The sequence below is a fragment of the Colobus angolensis genome, unplaced genomic scaffold (genome assembly GCF_000951035.1).
Source record: "Colobus angolensis palliatus isolate OR3802 unplaced genomic scaffold, Cang.pa_1.0 Scaffold181, whole genome shotgun sequence".
In the NCBI taxonomy this organism is placed as follows: domain Eukaryota; kingdom Metazoa; phylum Chordata; class Mammalia; order Primates; family Cercopithecidae; genus Colobus; species Colobus angolensis.
In genome coordinates this window covers 4,383,060-4,395,356 of record NW_012114944.1, presented here as the reverse complement: position 1 = coordinate 4,395,356, position 12,297 = coordinate 4,383,060, and the positions used below count along the sequence as shown (strand labels likewise).

Genomic DNA, 12,297 nt, shown 5'->3' with positions numbered 1-12,297 from the left:
AGGGACTACAGGCGCCCACCACCACACCCGGCTATTTTTTATTTTTATTTTTATTTTTTTTAGTAGAGGCGGGGTTTCACCGTGTTAACCAGAATGATCTTGATCTCCTGACGTTGTGATCCGCCCGCCTCAGCCTCCCAAAGTGCTGGGATTACAGGCGTGAGCCACCGCGCCCAGCCTGATTTAATTCATTTCTTATTGTAGTAAGGGTTTCCTCAGAACCTGCTTTCCCTTCCTGGCTTGGCGTTGAGGATGCTCCGAGACCAGGCAGAGTCACCACCCAGGGCAGTGGTGGACAGGCCAGGCAAAGGAACGAGCTTGACTGGAAAGGTTTGAGTAGCTCTGGGGGCAGTTGGGGAAGGTTTCTGGTAGAAATGATGTTTATATCCACGTGGAGATAACCTCCACATGGATGCCTGACAGCCAGGACAGAACAAGTGGGATGTGGGAAGGGCATGATGGGAGGCCCATGCAAAGGCTTGGGTGCATGAGCTGGTAGGACTGGTAGAATTATGTATGAGTAGAATGATGTACTAGTCCCCCCAGGAGAGAAGGCAGATGCCAGGGAATGGGGGGAGGGGGGAACTGAGGATTTACCGAGTGAGGTTTGTGACTGCAGCACTAACATGCCTCGGAGTGTCTCGGAGACCCCTGATCACCAGTTTTAACCAAGTTCTGCAGGATAGTCTGAGCCTGGGTATTTTAAAATGTGCTGTTCCTCAGTTGGTGTGACACCGACTACATATTCAGGTAGCATCTCTGCCTGTGTTGAGTTGTGCACCAGCTTTCTGCTGCGTAATTCATACCAAAAGGTCAAGTTGAGGAGTAGTATGTATGGAAGACTTCCAGAAGGATGTAAAGTGTGTCTGTCCCTCAGATCGGGGTCGGCAAATGCGTGGCCCATGTGCTGACACCTTCCAGCCTTGTGCTCTTCTTCCTTGGATCTGGATATGCCCCAGAATCCTGCTCAAAACCGCAGCCCTGGCAGCCACCACGCTGGGTCTAAGTGAGCATCTATTTATCATCCCAGCTCTCTGTGTGCATCAGGCCAGACTATCAGACATCCTGTGCCTTTGGGCTCTTGTGGATGTTTTAGTATTAGAAATGGTGATGTTAGTATTTTTTCTTTTTTTTTGAGAAAGAGTCTCGCTCTGTCACCGGGCTGGAGTGCAGTGGCGTGATCTCGACTCACTGCAACCTCTGCCTCCCGGGTTCAAGTGGTTCTCCTGCCTCAGCCTCCCAAGTAGCTGGAATTACAGGCACGTGCCACCACGCCCGTGCCACCCTGCCCAGCTAATTTTTGTATTTTTAGTAGAGACAGGGTTTCACTATGTTGGCCAGGCTGGTCTCGATCTCTTGATTTCATGATCCACCTGCCTCAGCCTCCCAAAGTGCTGTGATTACAGGTGTGAGCCACTGTGCTCCGCCATGTTTTTTCCTGTTCTTAAAATAACAGGTAACCTTTGGCCAGGTGCGGTGTCTCACGCCTGTAATCCCAGCACTTTGGGAGTCCGAAGCGGGCAGATCACGAGCTCAGGAGATCGAGACCAGCCTGGCCAACATAGTGAAACCCTGTCTCTACTAAAAATACAAATATTAACTGGGCGTGGTGGCGTGGGCATGGTGGCACGTGCCTGTAGTCCCAGCTACTCGGGAGGCTGAGGCAGGAAAATCGCTTGAACCCAGGAGGTGGAGGTTGCAGTGAGCTGAGATCCGGCCACTGCACTCCAGCCCGGGCGACAGAGCGAGACTCCATCTCAAAAAAAAAAAAAAAAAAAAAGTAACCTTTATTGAGCGCCTACTTTCAGTCAAGCACTGTGCTAAGTGCTTTAAATGAATTAACTCATTCGATCTATACAAAACCTTAGGAAGGAGGTACTATTGTCATCCTCATTTCGTAGATGAGGAAGTGAGGAACAGAGAAGTTAAATAACTTGCCTAAGTCACATAGCTACCAAGTCGCCAGACAGATGCACGCCTAGGGAGGTGGCTCCAGAGCCTGTGCTCCCAGCCATGAATCCTGTAACTGATAGTTTCCCTCTTGATGTTGGTGAGGAAGCGGCTTGCCAAATTTGCCCGAGACTTCTCTCCTAGGGACAGGGTTGCATAGTGTTTACCTTCTTTCCCTACCCTTCGTTTCCTGCCTGCCAGTGGGGCAGAGCTAGACTCTCAGCCCGGTGCTTTGAGAGGGGAAAATGTGTGCCAGCTCTTTAAACACAGGTGTTAATTGCTGAAATTCATCAGTAATCACAGCACCTGTTCAGAAAGCCCCTCGCATGCCCATCTCCAGCAGTTACCTATTAGAAACTTAGCCTCCACAACATTATCTCAGCCTTGCTTGAATCCTGTTTTATTTTCCGCATAGTTGAGTGCTCTCTTGGGCTACTCACTAATTCAGAAAACCTTCCAAATTTCACTATTTCTGCTCTAATTCGGCCCTTTTTTCTTCCTTAAAAATTGGTTATACCGGAGCTTCGATTTTGAGTCCAGGTTCAACTTTTGACTTTATCACGTTCAAATTGAGAGGCTTTAGATTAATTGCTTTCCACTGTAATCTTCAGTTTCCTAATCTGTTTGAGTTTATCTCGGGGTTTATTAAGATCAAATGAGATAAAAATGTGACAGCACCTTGTAATCTGCTGTTAGGGATTATGCTAGATTTTATCTCATGCTCGATAACCAAATAGTGTAATCTTTTAGAAATCTCTGCTACAGTAGAGGATACACCAGTTCTTCAGTGATTTCCACTGCTCACCTCTGGACCTTCCCCTATGTGGTTATGCCATTTATGCATTCATTTACTCAGCTTGTTTGACAAAATTTACTGAGCCCTGATGTGGATCAGCCACTATGGTAGGGGCTGGGGAAACAACATGCCTGGAACCCTGTCCTGTCCTTGGAGAGCCCGCCACTGGTATTAGGAAGTTGGTGGGTGCAGAGAGAGAATTAGAGAAAGAGGGCTCACGTGCAGCCAGCGGCAAGCCCGTGGAATTAGGTGCTTAGAAGGGGGGCACTGACCTAGCCTGGTGAGGGGTGGTCTGGAAGCTGCTTGGAGTGGGTGAGAGCTGAGCCGACTCCTGAAGCAGGACACGGTTGGGGGTGTGCTGAGTAGACAGGGACAGGAGAGTCCTCTGATGGTGAAGGTGTGGTGGAGGCAGGAAGGTGTGGTGTGGGAGTGGGAGGAAGTAAGGTTGGCAAAGCAGTCAGGTCTTCGGCAGTCAGAAGCTGGGGAGTGACAGATTTGGGTTTGGAGAATATCATTTGGGGGTCGCATGGAGGATGGGCAGGAGGGAACAAGACTGGAGGTGGAGGGACATTGGGGTGCAGCTTTCTGCATTGAGTTGGTTTCAGTTTGCCTTGTCCCTTTCTGCTCTGGGAGTGGAGGTCAAGAGGCCCAGCCCCCTGCAGCTGATGGAGCTGTGTCACCAGGCTCTTGCTCCGCAGCTGAAGAGCCCCATGCTGTTCAGGTTCACGTCCCAGAAGGTATTCAGCTGGAGCCTCGGACAGAGTTCAGCCCTGGCCCGGCTGCTAGCTGCCAGCTGCCAGGAGGAGGGAGGTCCTGGGTTTAGACGAGGTGCAAAACTGGCGCCCGGGAAAGAGGGCTGAGCATCGAGAAACCCAGAAAGCTGTCTCACAGGCGCAGACATGACAGTGGCTTTGTGGTCTCGAAAACCTGGAGTAGACAGCCCTCGTCTCGTCATTGTTTTCTTGTTAGTCCGGAGCTGCTTCTAGCTTGGAGATACACAGCTCCGAGCCCACCAGAGACACCAAAAACATAACTTTTCTGCCCTCTGGTGTTAAAAGAAGGAAGAGATTTTGCTGGGAAGAGGCACCTGTTTTCCTTCTCCTGGTATTAGGAAGTTGGTGGGTGCAGATTTGTCTCTTCAGGGGCCCACTAGTGACTTCATTGAGGAACATCTGGCCTAGGCTGGATCCTCAGCCACCTGCAGCAAACATTCCTGCCAGCAGGTGGCAGTACGCCTCCAGGCAGCAATGCCCAGCCCATCTGCTGACCACAACCTTGCCACACCTCTTGGCGTGGGGTCTGTGCTTTTGGGGATGGGGGGTGGGTAGAAATGAATCAGGCATGGGCCCTGTGGAAATTAGAGCACAGGCAGAGAGACAGATTCCCAGGCTATAAAACAGAATAAAATGGACTGTGAAATGTAAGAGCATGGTGTAGGGGAAAAAGCAAGGGCAGCGGGATTCACACAGACCTGTCCTGACCCCAATGCCGCCCCTTATCAGCTGGTTTACCCTTGACATGTTGAGTAATGTAACATGAACAGTTGTAATAGCTAACAATCGCTAACATTGATGTGATGCTTCCTGTGGCCAGGCACAGAGCCAGGTGCTTTACATACAACTCATTTAATCCCCAACAACCCTTGAAGTAGGCACAGTTATATCCCCATTTTACAGATCAGGAAATGAAGGCACAAAGAAATCAAAGTTCTTCCTAAAGGTCATGCAGCTGGTGGTGGGGAGAGCTGGATTTGAACCCGGGCAGGGCAGCTGCTCACCTTCATGATGGTGCATCCGTATCTGTGGGACTGGCACAGTGCCTGGCACCAGAATAAGACTCTTATTATGAATAGCTGTCAGGACTAATAATTCATGACAATTCAGGACGACAAAAGCTGTCTCCCGAGTGCTGTGTGTTTAGTGTCACTAATTCTCCATCTTCCTGGCAGATTTGGGCATGTGAGTGTGGCACACCTCCTGTTGGATCACGGGGCTGATGTCAATGCCCAGAACCGGCTAGGGGCCAGTGTGCTCACTGTGGCTTCTCGGGGCGGCCACCTGGGTGTGGTGAAGCTGCTCCTGGAAGCCGGTGCCTTTGTGGACCATCACCACCCTTCGGGCGAGCAACTGGGGTTGGGCGGCAACAGGGATGAGCCCCTGGACATCACGGCCCTGATGGCCGCCATCCAGCACGGGCACGAGGCCGTGGTGCGTCTACTGATGGAGTGGGGCGCGGACCCCAACCGCGCAGCCCGGACTGTGGGCTGGAGCCCACTGATGCTGGCCGCACTCACTGGGCGGCTTGGAGTGGCCCAGCAACTGGTGGAGAAGGGCGCCAACCCTGACCACCTCAGTGTGCTGGAGAAGACCGCCTTCGAGGTTGCACTGGACTGCAAGCACAGGGACCTTGTAGACTACCTGGACCCGATGACCACCGTCAGGCCCAAAACAGGTCAGGCTGCATGCCCTCCGTGACTTCACAGAGGACCCCAAATTGTGTTTATGTGGCTTAAGCTGAGGATTGCTCTACTGGAAGGACACACAGAACTCAGAGTCCAGCCCTGCAGACCAGTGAGACTGAGGAAGTGGTGTGCTTAAGTATGGGGGGATTGCCTGTGACATGCAGGTTCTGGGCCCACTCTCTGCAGAGTCTGATTTGGTAGCCCTGGGCAAGAGTCTGGAAGCCTCCATAACAAGGCTGCTCTCCCCAACCACATCATTCTGATGCAGTTGGTTCTGGGGTCCTTCTAGAATAAGGTTTGGCAAACTTTTTCTGTAAAAGGCCAAATAGACTGTATGGACCATACAGTCTCTGTTAAAACTACAGTAGTCACTTCTGCTAGAGTGAAAGCAGCCTTACATATGTAATGAGTAAATGAATGGGTGTGGCTATGCATATAATATGTAAATGAGTCAGTTGTGGCTGATAAATTACAATTTTTATCCAATAAATTTTATCCAATAAATTGGATAAATCCAATAAATTACAATTACAAAATAAATTACAAATTTTATCCAATAAATTGGATAAATCCAATAAATTACAATTACAAAAACAGGCAGTGGGGCATATTTGAGCCATGGGCTATAGTTTGCCAGCCCCTGCTGTACAATAGTGTGCCTGACCTCCTCTGCCCTGATCATTTCTCAAACACTAATTCATGTAAAATTGGTGAAAATTAGTTTTTTTAAATACATTTAGCAGTGTGTCTTTTTTTCTTTTTTAACTTCTTGCCATCTCACTGGCATGTAAAGAGTTGTCTAAACAATCCTTAGCAAATCTGCCACAGAACATACCACGTTTCAAAACCTCTAATGCACCGTTTGCAATAAGATCGTGACACAGAGCCTTGGTACCCTCTGTCTATGTAAAAGGCCTGACTTCGATGGCAGGACTGACAGCCAGGGAGTAACAGTAGGTGGGCTGCAGTGTATATAAGCATCTAGCTCTGAGAGGTCAAGAACTGAAGAAAGTAGCTCCAGGCACATTGGCTAAAAAGACCTGAAAGTGTTAAGTTTGTTACCATTGAAAGAATATACAGTGGCCCCATCAATTAAGAGATGCTAAAAATTTGGTAAATGCTTATTAGAAATATACTCTCCAAAAAAAAAAAGAAATATACCAACCAATCAGAACAAGTCTGAAATAAACATGTTTTAAAAGCCTGTAATGACAGAGAGGTGGCAAAAATGAAGAGGACGCTCAAATGAGAAGGAAAAAGAAGTGAAGTTTAGGAAGACCTATCTGAAGCCAAGAGAACTCTTACTTTGTCCAGGTGGGAAACTGAGGCCCAGAGAGGGAAGAAAGCTGGTCAAAGGTCGCACACCCATTGGAAACTGAGTGAGTGACACTCAGGAGGTGAGGATTCCATGGGAAGAGCACCTAGAGGTGATTCTCCCACCTGCACCTTCTGCATGGGCTCTAGAAGCTGGTTTAACGTGTGACTCTTCTGAGCCTTTGCCTCATCTGTGAAATGGACACAATGACAACTACTACGGGGTGGTGGTGAGCAGAAGGCAGGTTATCCTCTGGTGTGTGATATACTCAGCACAGTAGAGTGTTAGGTACTCATAAAGGCTTGCAATTAGAACTTAGGGTCCCAGTCTCCTAGGACAGGGTTTTGTTTTGTTTTTGTTTTTGACACAAGGCCATTGCTCTCCTTTAAAGGTTTGGGTTGTTTGTGGCGGGGATGGTGAAAGGATCTGCTTTTCCCAGGCCCTGTCGTGCCCAGCACACCTGCCGTGCTGAATCTCCCCTCACCCTCGCGGGGACCCTCTGAGGAGGGTGTTCCCCCATTTTGCAGGGGAGGGAACTCAGGCTCAGAAGTGGACACTCCAGAACTTGCACCTGCCCGTGCGTGCCGAGCTGTGCCTCTTCTGCTGTGTGTGCGTTTTCCTTCCCAGGTTTCCTCAGCCTCTGCATCTTGAATCTTCATGGAGTGCCCTCGGGCTTAGCTTCTGACAGGCCTCACTTTAGGGATTGTCCTGGCATCATGGGATGGTGATGCCCTCATTTCCCCAAGACGCAGAGGCTGAGACACATTGGTGGATGTGGCCAAGGTCACTGTCTACTTGGTTCCACCCTGGCTATGCCCCTGCTGGCCAAGGGACCTTGAACTCGTTGCCTGAATTCACCAAGCTCCCATTTCCTTCTCCACAAATGGGTGGTAGGAGTGACACCCACCTCAGGACTGCTGTGGGGGTCACGTGAGATCCTACCTGGCCCAGAGGGAGCACATGAGAACTGGCGTTACTCCATAGTGTTGTCGGTGTATTTGACGGAAGCGAACCTCGGGTCTTCCAGCAGGATCGGGTCATGTTCCCATCAAGCAGACCCAGCCTGAGGCTCAGTTCTCCCACTCTATACCTGGGTGGTCTTGGTGATGTTAATTAGCCCTGCAGGACTTCAGTGTTTTTTTTCATAAAATAGTCATAGTAAAGACACTTTTCTTGGGAGATTTTTGTGAGGAATAGTAAGATCATGCCTGTAAAATTTTTATCGCAGTGCCGTGGCACATACACAACATCCAATAAATGGAAACTCTTATGTTTTGATTGATGATACATTCATTCCGATACTTCACAAATATGTACTGAGGCCTGCTATGTATCAGGCACCTTTCTAGGCACTTTGGATACGTTGGTGAACAAATGAGATCCAAATCTCTGCCCTTGAGGACCTTGGCCTCGATAAGGGGAGACAGGCAGTCAATAGGAAATATACATATTAAATATATAGTAGGGTAGGTGATAAGTGCCATGAAGTTAAAAAAAAAAAAAAAAGGGGCAATGTAAAGAGGTTGGGTGTGGCAGAGCTGGGACAATGCAGGCTGTTGTGTCAAATGGAGTGGTTGGGCAACCTTGAGAAGGTGGGACTGCAGCAGACATGCAGGACCTGAGGGAGTGTGTTGGACCTGGGGGATCCCTGGGAAGAGCCCCAGGTAGGGTGCAGGCTGTGCTATTGATAATGACAGATTATGAAATAAATAATGGGAGCCCCAGCTCTTACTGTGCAATGCCTGGAAATCCAGCCCCCACCCAGGCCTTGGAGGTCCCCTGGTCTCTGCCTTTCATTAGCAGCAGAACAGGGTACCTTTGATGCGGTAGCTGTCATTGTGATGCCCCTGACTCCCCACTGAGGTTGTGGTGTGGAGGCTGGAGCAGATTTCTTTTCCTTGGGATGGGGCAGGGTCCCTGGGACTGCTTGGATATAGATGAAAAATCTGAAGCCCCAAGTGAGGAGGAGACATGCCCAGAGTCACTGGGTGTCAGGACACAGCTGCCCCTGCCTCCTGGGGCCAGGCTCCGCTGTCAGTGATTAACTTGTGTCAGATGGTTGCTTAGCAGCAAACACTAAGACCAGGTGACACTCTTCTGTGGAAAGGTCTTGGCATGAGAAGACCCCCCCACACAGCAAAGATGGTTCTTCAATACTTGAAGGAACATGACATATTTTTTAAAAGTCAGGTGCAAAATTGTTTCTTGATAGTATTTCACAGGCAAAATTGATGTACTGTGTCCTGTGGCAGTGTCTGTACTTCTCATTAAGAATTCTGGGATTCTGGCCGGGTGTGGTGGCTCACGCCTGTAATCCCAGCACTTTGGGAGGCGGAGATGGGTGGATCATGAGGTCAGGAGTTCGAGACCAACCTGCCCTAGATGGTGAAACCCCGTCTCTACTAAAAATGCAAAAATTAGCCAGGTGTGGTGGCAGGTGCCTGTAATCCCAGCTACACTGGAAGCTGAGGCAGGAGAATCGCTTGAACCCAGGAGGTGGAGATTGCAGTGAGCTGAGATGTCCCCACTGCCCTCTAGCCTGGGAGACAGGGCAAGACTCCGTCTCAAAAAATAAAAAAAAATAAAGGAATTCTGGGGTTCTGGCCTAGAGCGGTGGCTCACGCCTGCAATCCCAGCAGTTTGGGAGGCCACGGCGGGCAGATCACTCGAGGTCAGGAGTTCCAGACCAGCCTGGCCAACATGGCGAAACACTGTCTCTTACAAACATTAGCCGGGTGTGGTGGCATGTGCCTGTAATCCCAGCTACTCGGGAGGCTGAGGCACAAGAATCACTTGAACCCAGGAGGCAGAAGTTGCAGTGAGCCAAGATCACACCACTGCACTCCAGTCTGGGCAACAGAGTGAGACTCCATCTCATAAAAGGAATTCTGGGGTTCACCTTGCTGGTTGCTAGTAAAGAAATAATTGTTCTTCGAATGGGGCTTTAACATTATCATTTGATCCCTGCAACAGCCAGATGAAAGGGATGTTATCCCCACATTTGTGATGAAGAGGCAGCTTACTCTAAAAATGTGCACTGAAATTCTTATGCACTGACTCCACACTCAGTGCTCCTTGCCCCGGGCTGCAGCTTCCTCCTAGCTGCTCGAGAGGGCTTATCTGGACCAGAGTCAGCCCAGATTCACAAGTTCCCTCTGGCAGCTGCTCAGTCCCCTGGGATCAGTTAAAGACTGCAGAAGGCCTGCCTTCAGCCCCCTAGCAAGCAGACTGGCCATGAGGATGCCTGCTCTTACAGGAGCAGGGTACCTGCTGGCCCAGGCTTGGAGGAAGGTGTGGGATGAGCATGTGAGAGAGGGCTAGCATCTGGCGGCTGCACCAAGGCTCAGCTGTGCAGGTAGGCATGGGGTCTGGCCCCAGCCTAGCAGCTGGGCTTCAGGGTACAGCATGAGGATGCCCAATTGGGCAGTGGCCTTTGGGCAGCTGTGTCTGCAGGTTTGGGGCAGGGAGCATGTTCTGATTGCTTCTTACATGGGAGGGAAAGAAAGCATGAGCATTGGCTCTTCTGTTGGCTGTGTCTGTGAACTTCCTTAGAGCTCAGCTGCTCGGTATCTCAGCAGCTGATTTGGAATTATGATTGTACGTTTAGTTTTTAGAAGAAAAAAAAGTTTTTAAAACAGTGTCCGTAGGAATCCAAGATTTTCCAAGACCCCAAGACTTTTCAGTATACCTAAGAAAGGATTTGCCAACATTTGTTTTGCCTAAAATTGATTGCTTTATTTGCATGAGATAAGGGCCGTGATCTGCTGCTCTTTCGTGTTTTGTCGGCAAGATCTGTCTCTGAAGGGTTTTCAGATGTTCTTTGGTAATAAACCTTCCAGAAGAGCTGCTGGATTTGTCCATTACGTAGGTCTCCAATTAGATTGCTTTTGAGAATTAGATGCTTTTTAAAGCCAGGCTGTGTTGTTACACCCTTGTGACTTTTCTCTTATATTAAACCTTTCCGTGGTTAACTTTTAAAATTTTTGTTTACCCAGATGAAGAGAAAAGGCGACCTGATATTTTCCATGCATTGAAAATGGGTAAGCGCTTTAGAAGATCTTTTTGGATATTTAAGAATACAGGACTACATTCTCCCAACCTAATATCTGTAGTCCTTTGCAGGGCCACCCAGGGTATTTGAGAAAGAAACAGGCATTTTGGTGTTTGGTGTTTGGAAGTTCAGATCCTGGAGGCCAGTATTTATTATGGAGCTTTACGCATAGACTCCAGAGGGCCTCCAGCCCCACTCCAGCCAAACACTGGCTAGCTATATGCCCCAGCTCTTCCTGCCTCTGAAATGCCTCTCTGCATACCCACTCCAGTCTCTTTGTGACAAAGAGGCATTTAGCCTAAAATTTTCTCTCTTGATATAGACCCTTCCTCCAGGAAGCCTTTCCCGATCCTCACCCCACAGCAAGACCTGAACTCTCCTTCTGTCTTCTTCTGTCTCCTTCATCTGTTCTCTGAAGACACTAACAATACTTCTGTCTTTTAGTAACACTTCTACCCATTCGTGTGCTTGCCTCTGTCCTGCGTAGACTGAGGTATTTGAGAGTCGGGGCTCTTACCCCCTCTTAGTATCCCCTATGATGCCCAGCAGCCCACTGCAGAGGCAGGGCCGGCAAGTGTTTGTTACCTGAACCACAGGATAAATCAGCGTATGGTCCCAGGCCCACAGATCACCCAGACTCTTGCTTGTGTTTGCAGGAAACTTCCAGCTGGTCAAAGAGATTGCCGATGAAGACCCCAGCCACGTGAACTTGGTCAATGGGGACGGGGCGACGCCCCTGATGCTAGCAGCTGTTACGGGGCAGCTGGCTCTGGTGCAGCTACTGGTGGAGAGGCGCGCGGATGTTGACAAGCAGGATAGCGTGCATGGCTGGACAGCCCTCATGCAGGCGACCTACCATGGGTCAGTGCCAGCTCCACGCCCTGAGCAACAAGGCCAGACATATGTTCTGGCCTGAGATAGGGGTTTCCAATGGGCTCTTCTGGTCCTGAGATGCTGCATACAAACCCCAGGACTGTGACGACATTGAGGCATGCAAAAACAAAAAAAAAAAGAAAAGAATGAAAGCGGCACAGGCTCATTTTATTTCCACCCTTCTGTGTCCAGATTCCTGTTCTCCCATCACAGAATTTCACCAGTGGCCATGAAAAACCATGCAGCAGGAGCATTTTATGCAGAGAGATAAGGTTCTCTAGGTTGGTTTCAGTTGAACACAATGGCTGGTTCATTGGAGTTTTCACACTGAGATATGGTGACCTCCTTAAGTAGCCCCTGTATGAAGTAAACATTGGTGATTTATACCATTGTCGTCTTGTGATGATTGATGGTGAGATGTGTCCTACCCCTCTCCTTTTGAATAAGCTTCAGTGTTTACAGGGTGCTTATGAACCTCTTCTTATGTGATCATCCCAGCAGGGTGGGCTGTCATCCTCCTGGAGGCCTCCTCTTTGGGGTGGGCATCTTGTAGCTGCTAAATTACCTGACTCCCAATTAGAGGTTCTTTCCTTACCCTCTTTTAGGTGATCAGATCACTTTCCTGCGTCATCTGAAAGCACTTTGTTTTCTTCTTCAATAAGCATTGAATTCCAAGATGAAATTTTATTTCAGACACTTTGGTCTGTAGGAGACTTACCCAATGGAGATGTCCTGGTTTAGGGTGGAAGAAGTGGGGTCTCCCATGGGGTCAGTGATTTTTGGGCAGAGCCCTTGGTTTGGTCCCCTTCCCCTTCCCCTTCCCCTTTCCCTTCCCTTCCCCTTCCCTTCCC

The 12,297-nt window shown here is 49.3% G+C and overlaps 1 protein-coding gene across 2 annotated transcripts in view; it reads left to right on the top strand.

Moving 5' to 3' along the window:
• The first annotated feature begins 3,913 nt into the window (after window positions 1-3,913).
• The window catches only part of ANKS6 (ankyrin repeat and sterile alpha motif domain containing 6), a 60,223-nt gene continuing 51,839 nt past the window's right edge, over window positions 3,914-12,297 (top strand). For both annotated transcript variants that reach the window (XM_011939490.1, XM_011939491.1), the window contains exons 1-3: window positions 3,914-5,197; window positions 10,518-10,562; window positions 11,230-11,434. In XM_011939490.1, the coding sequence (XP_011794880.1) occupies window positions 4,618-5,197; window positions 10,518-10,562; window positions 11,230-11,434 (830 nt within the window). In that variant the 5' untranslated portion in view covers window positions 3,914-4,617. The remainder of the gene's footprint in view (window positions 5,198-10,517; window positions 10,563-11,229; window positions 11,435-12,297) is intronic.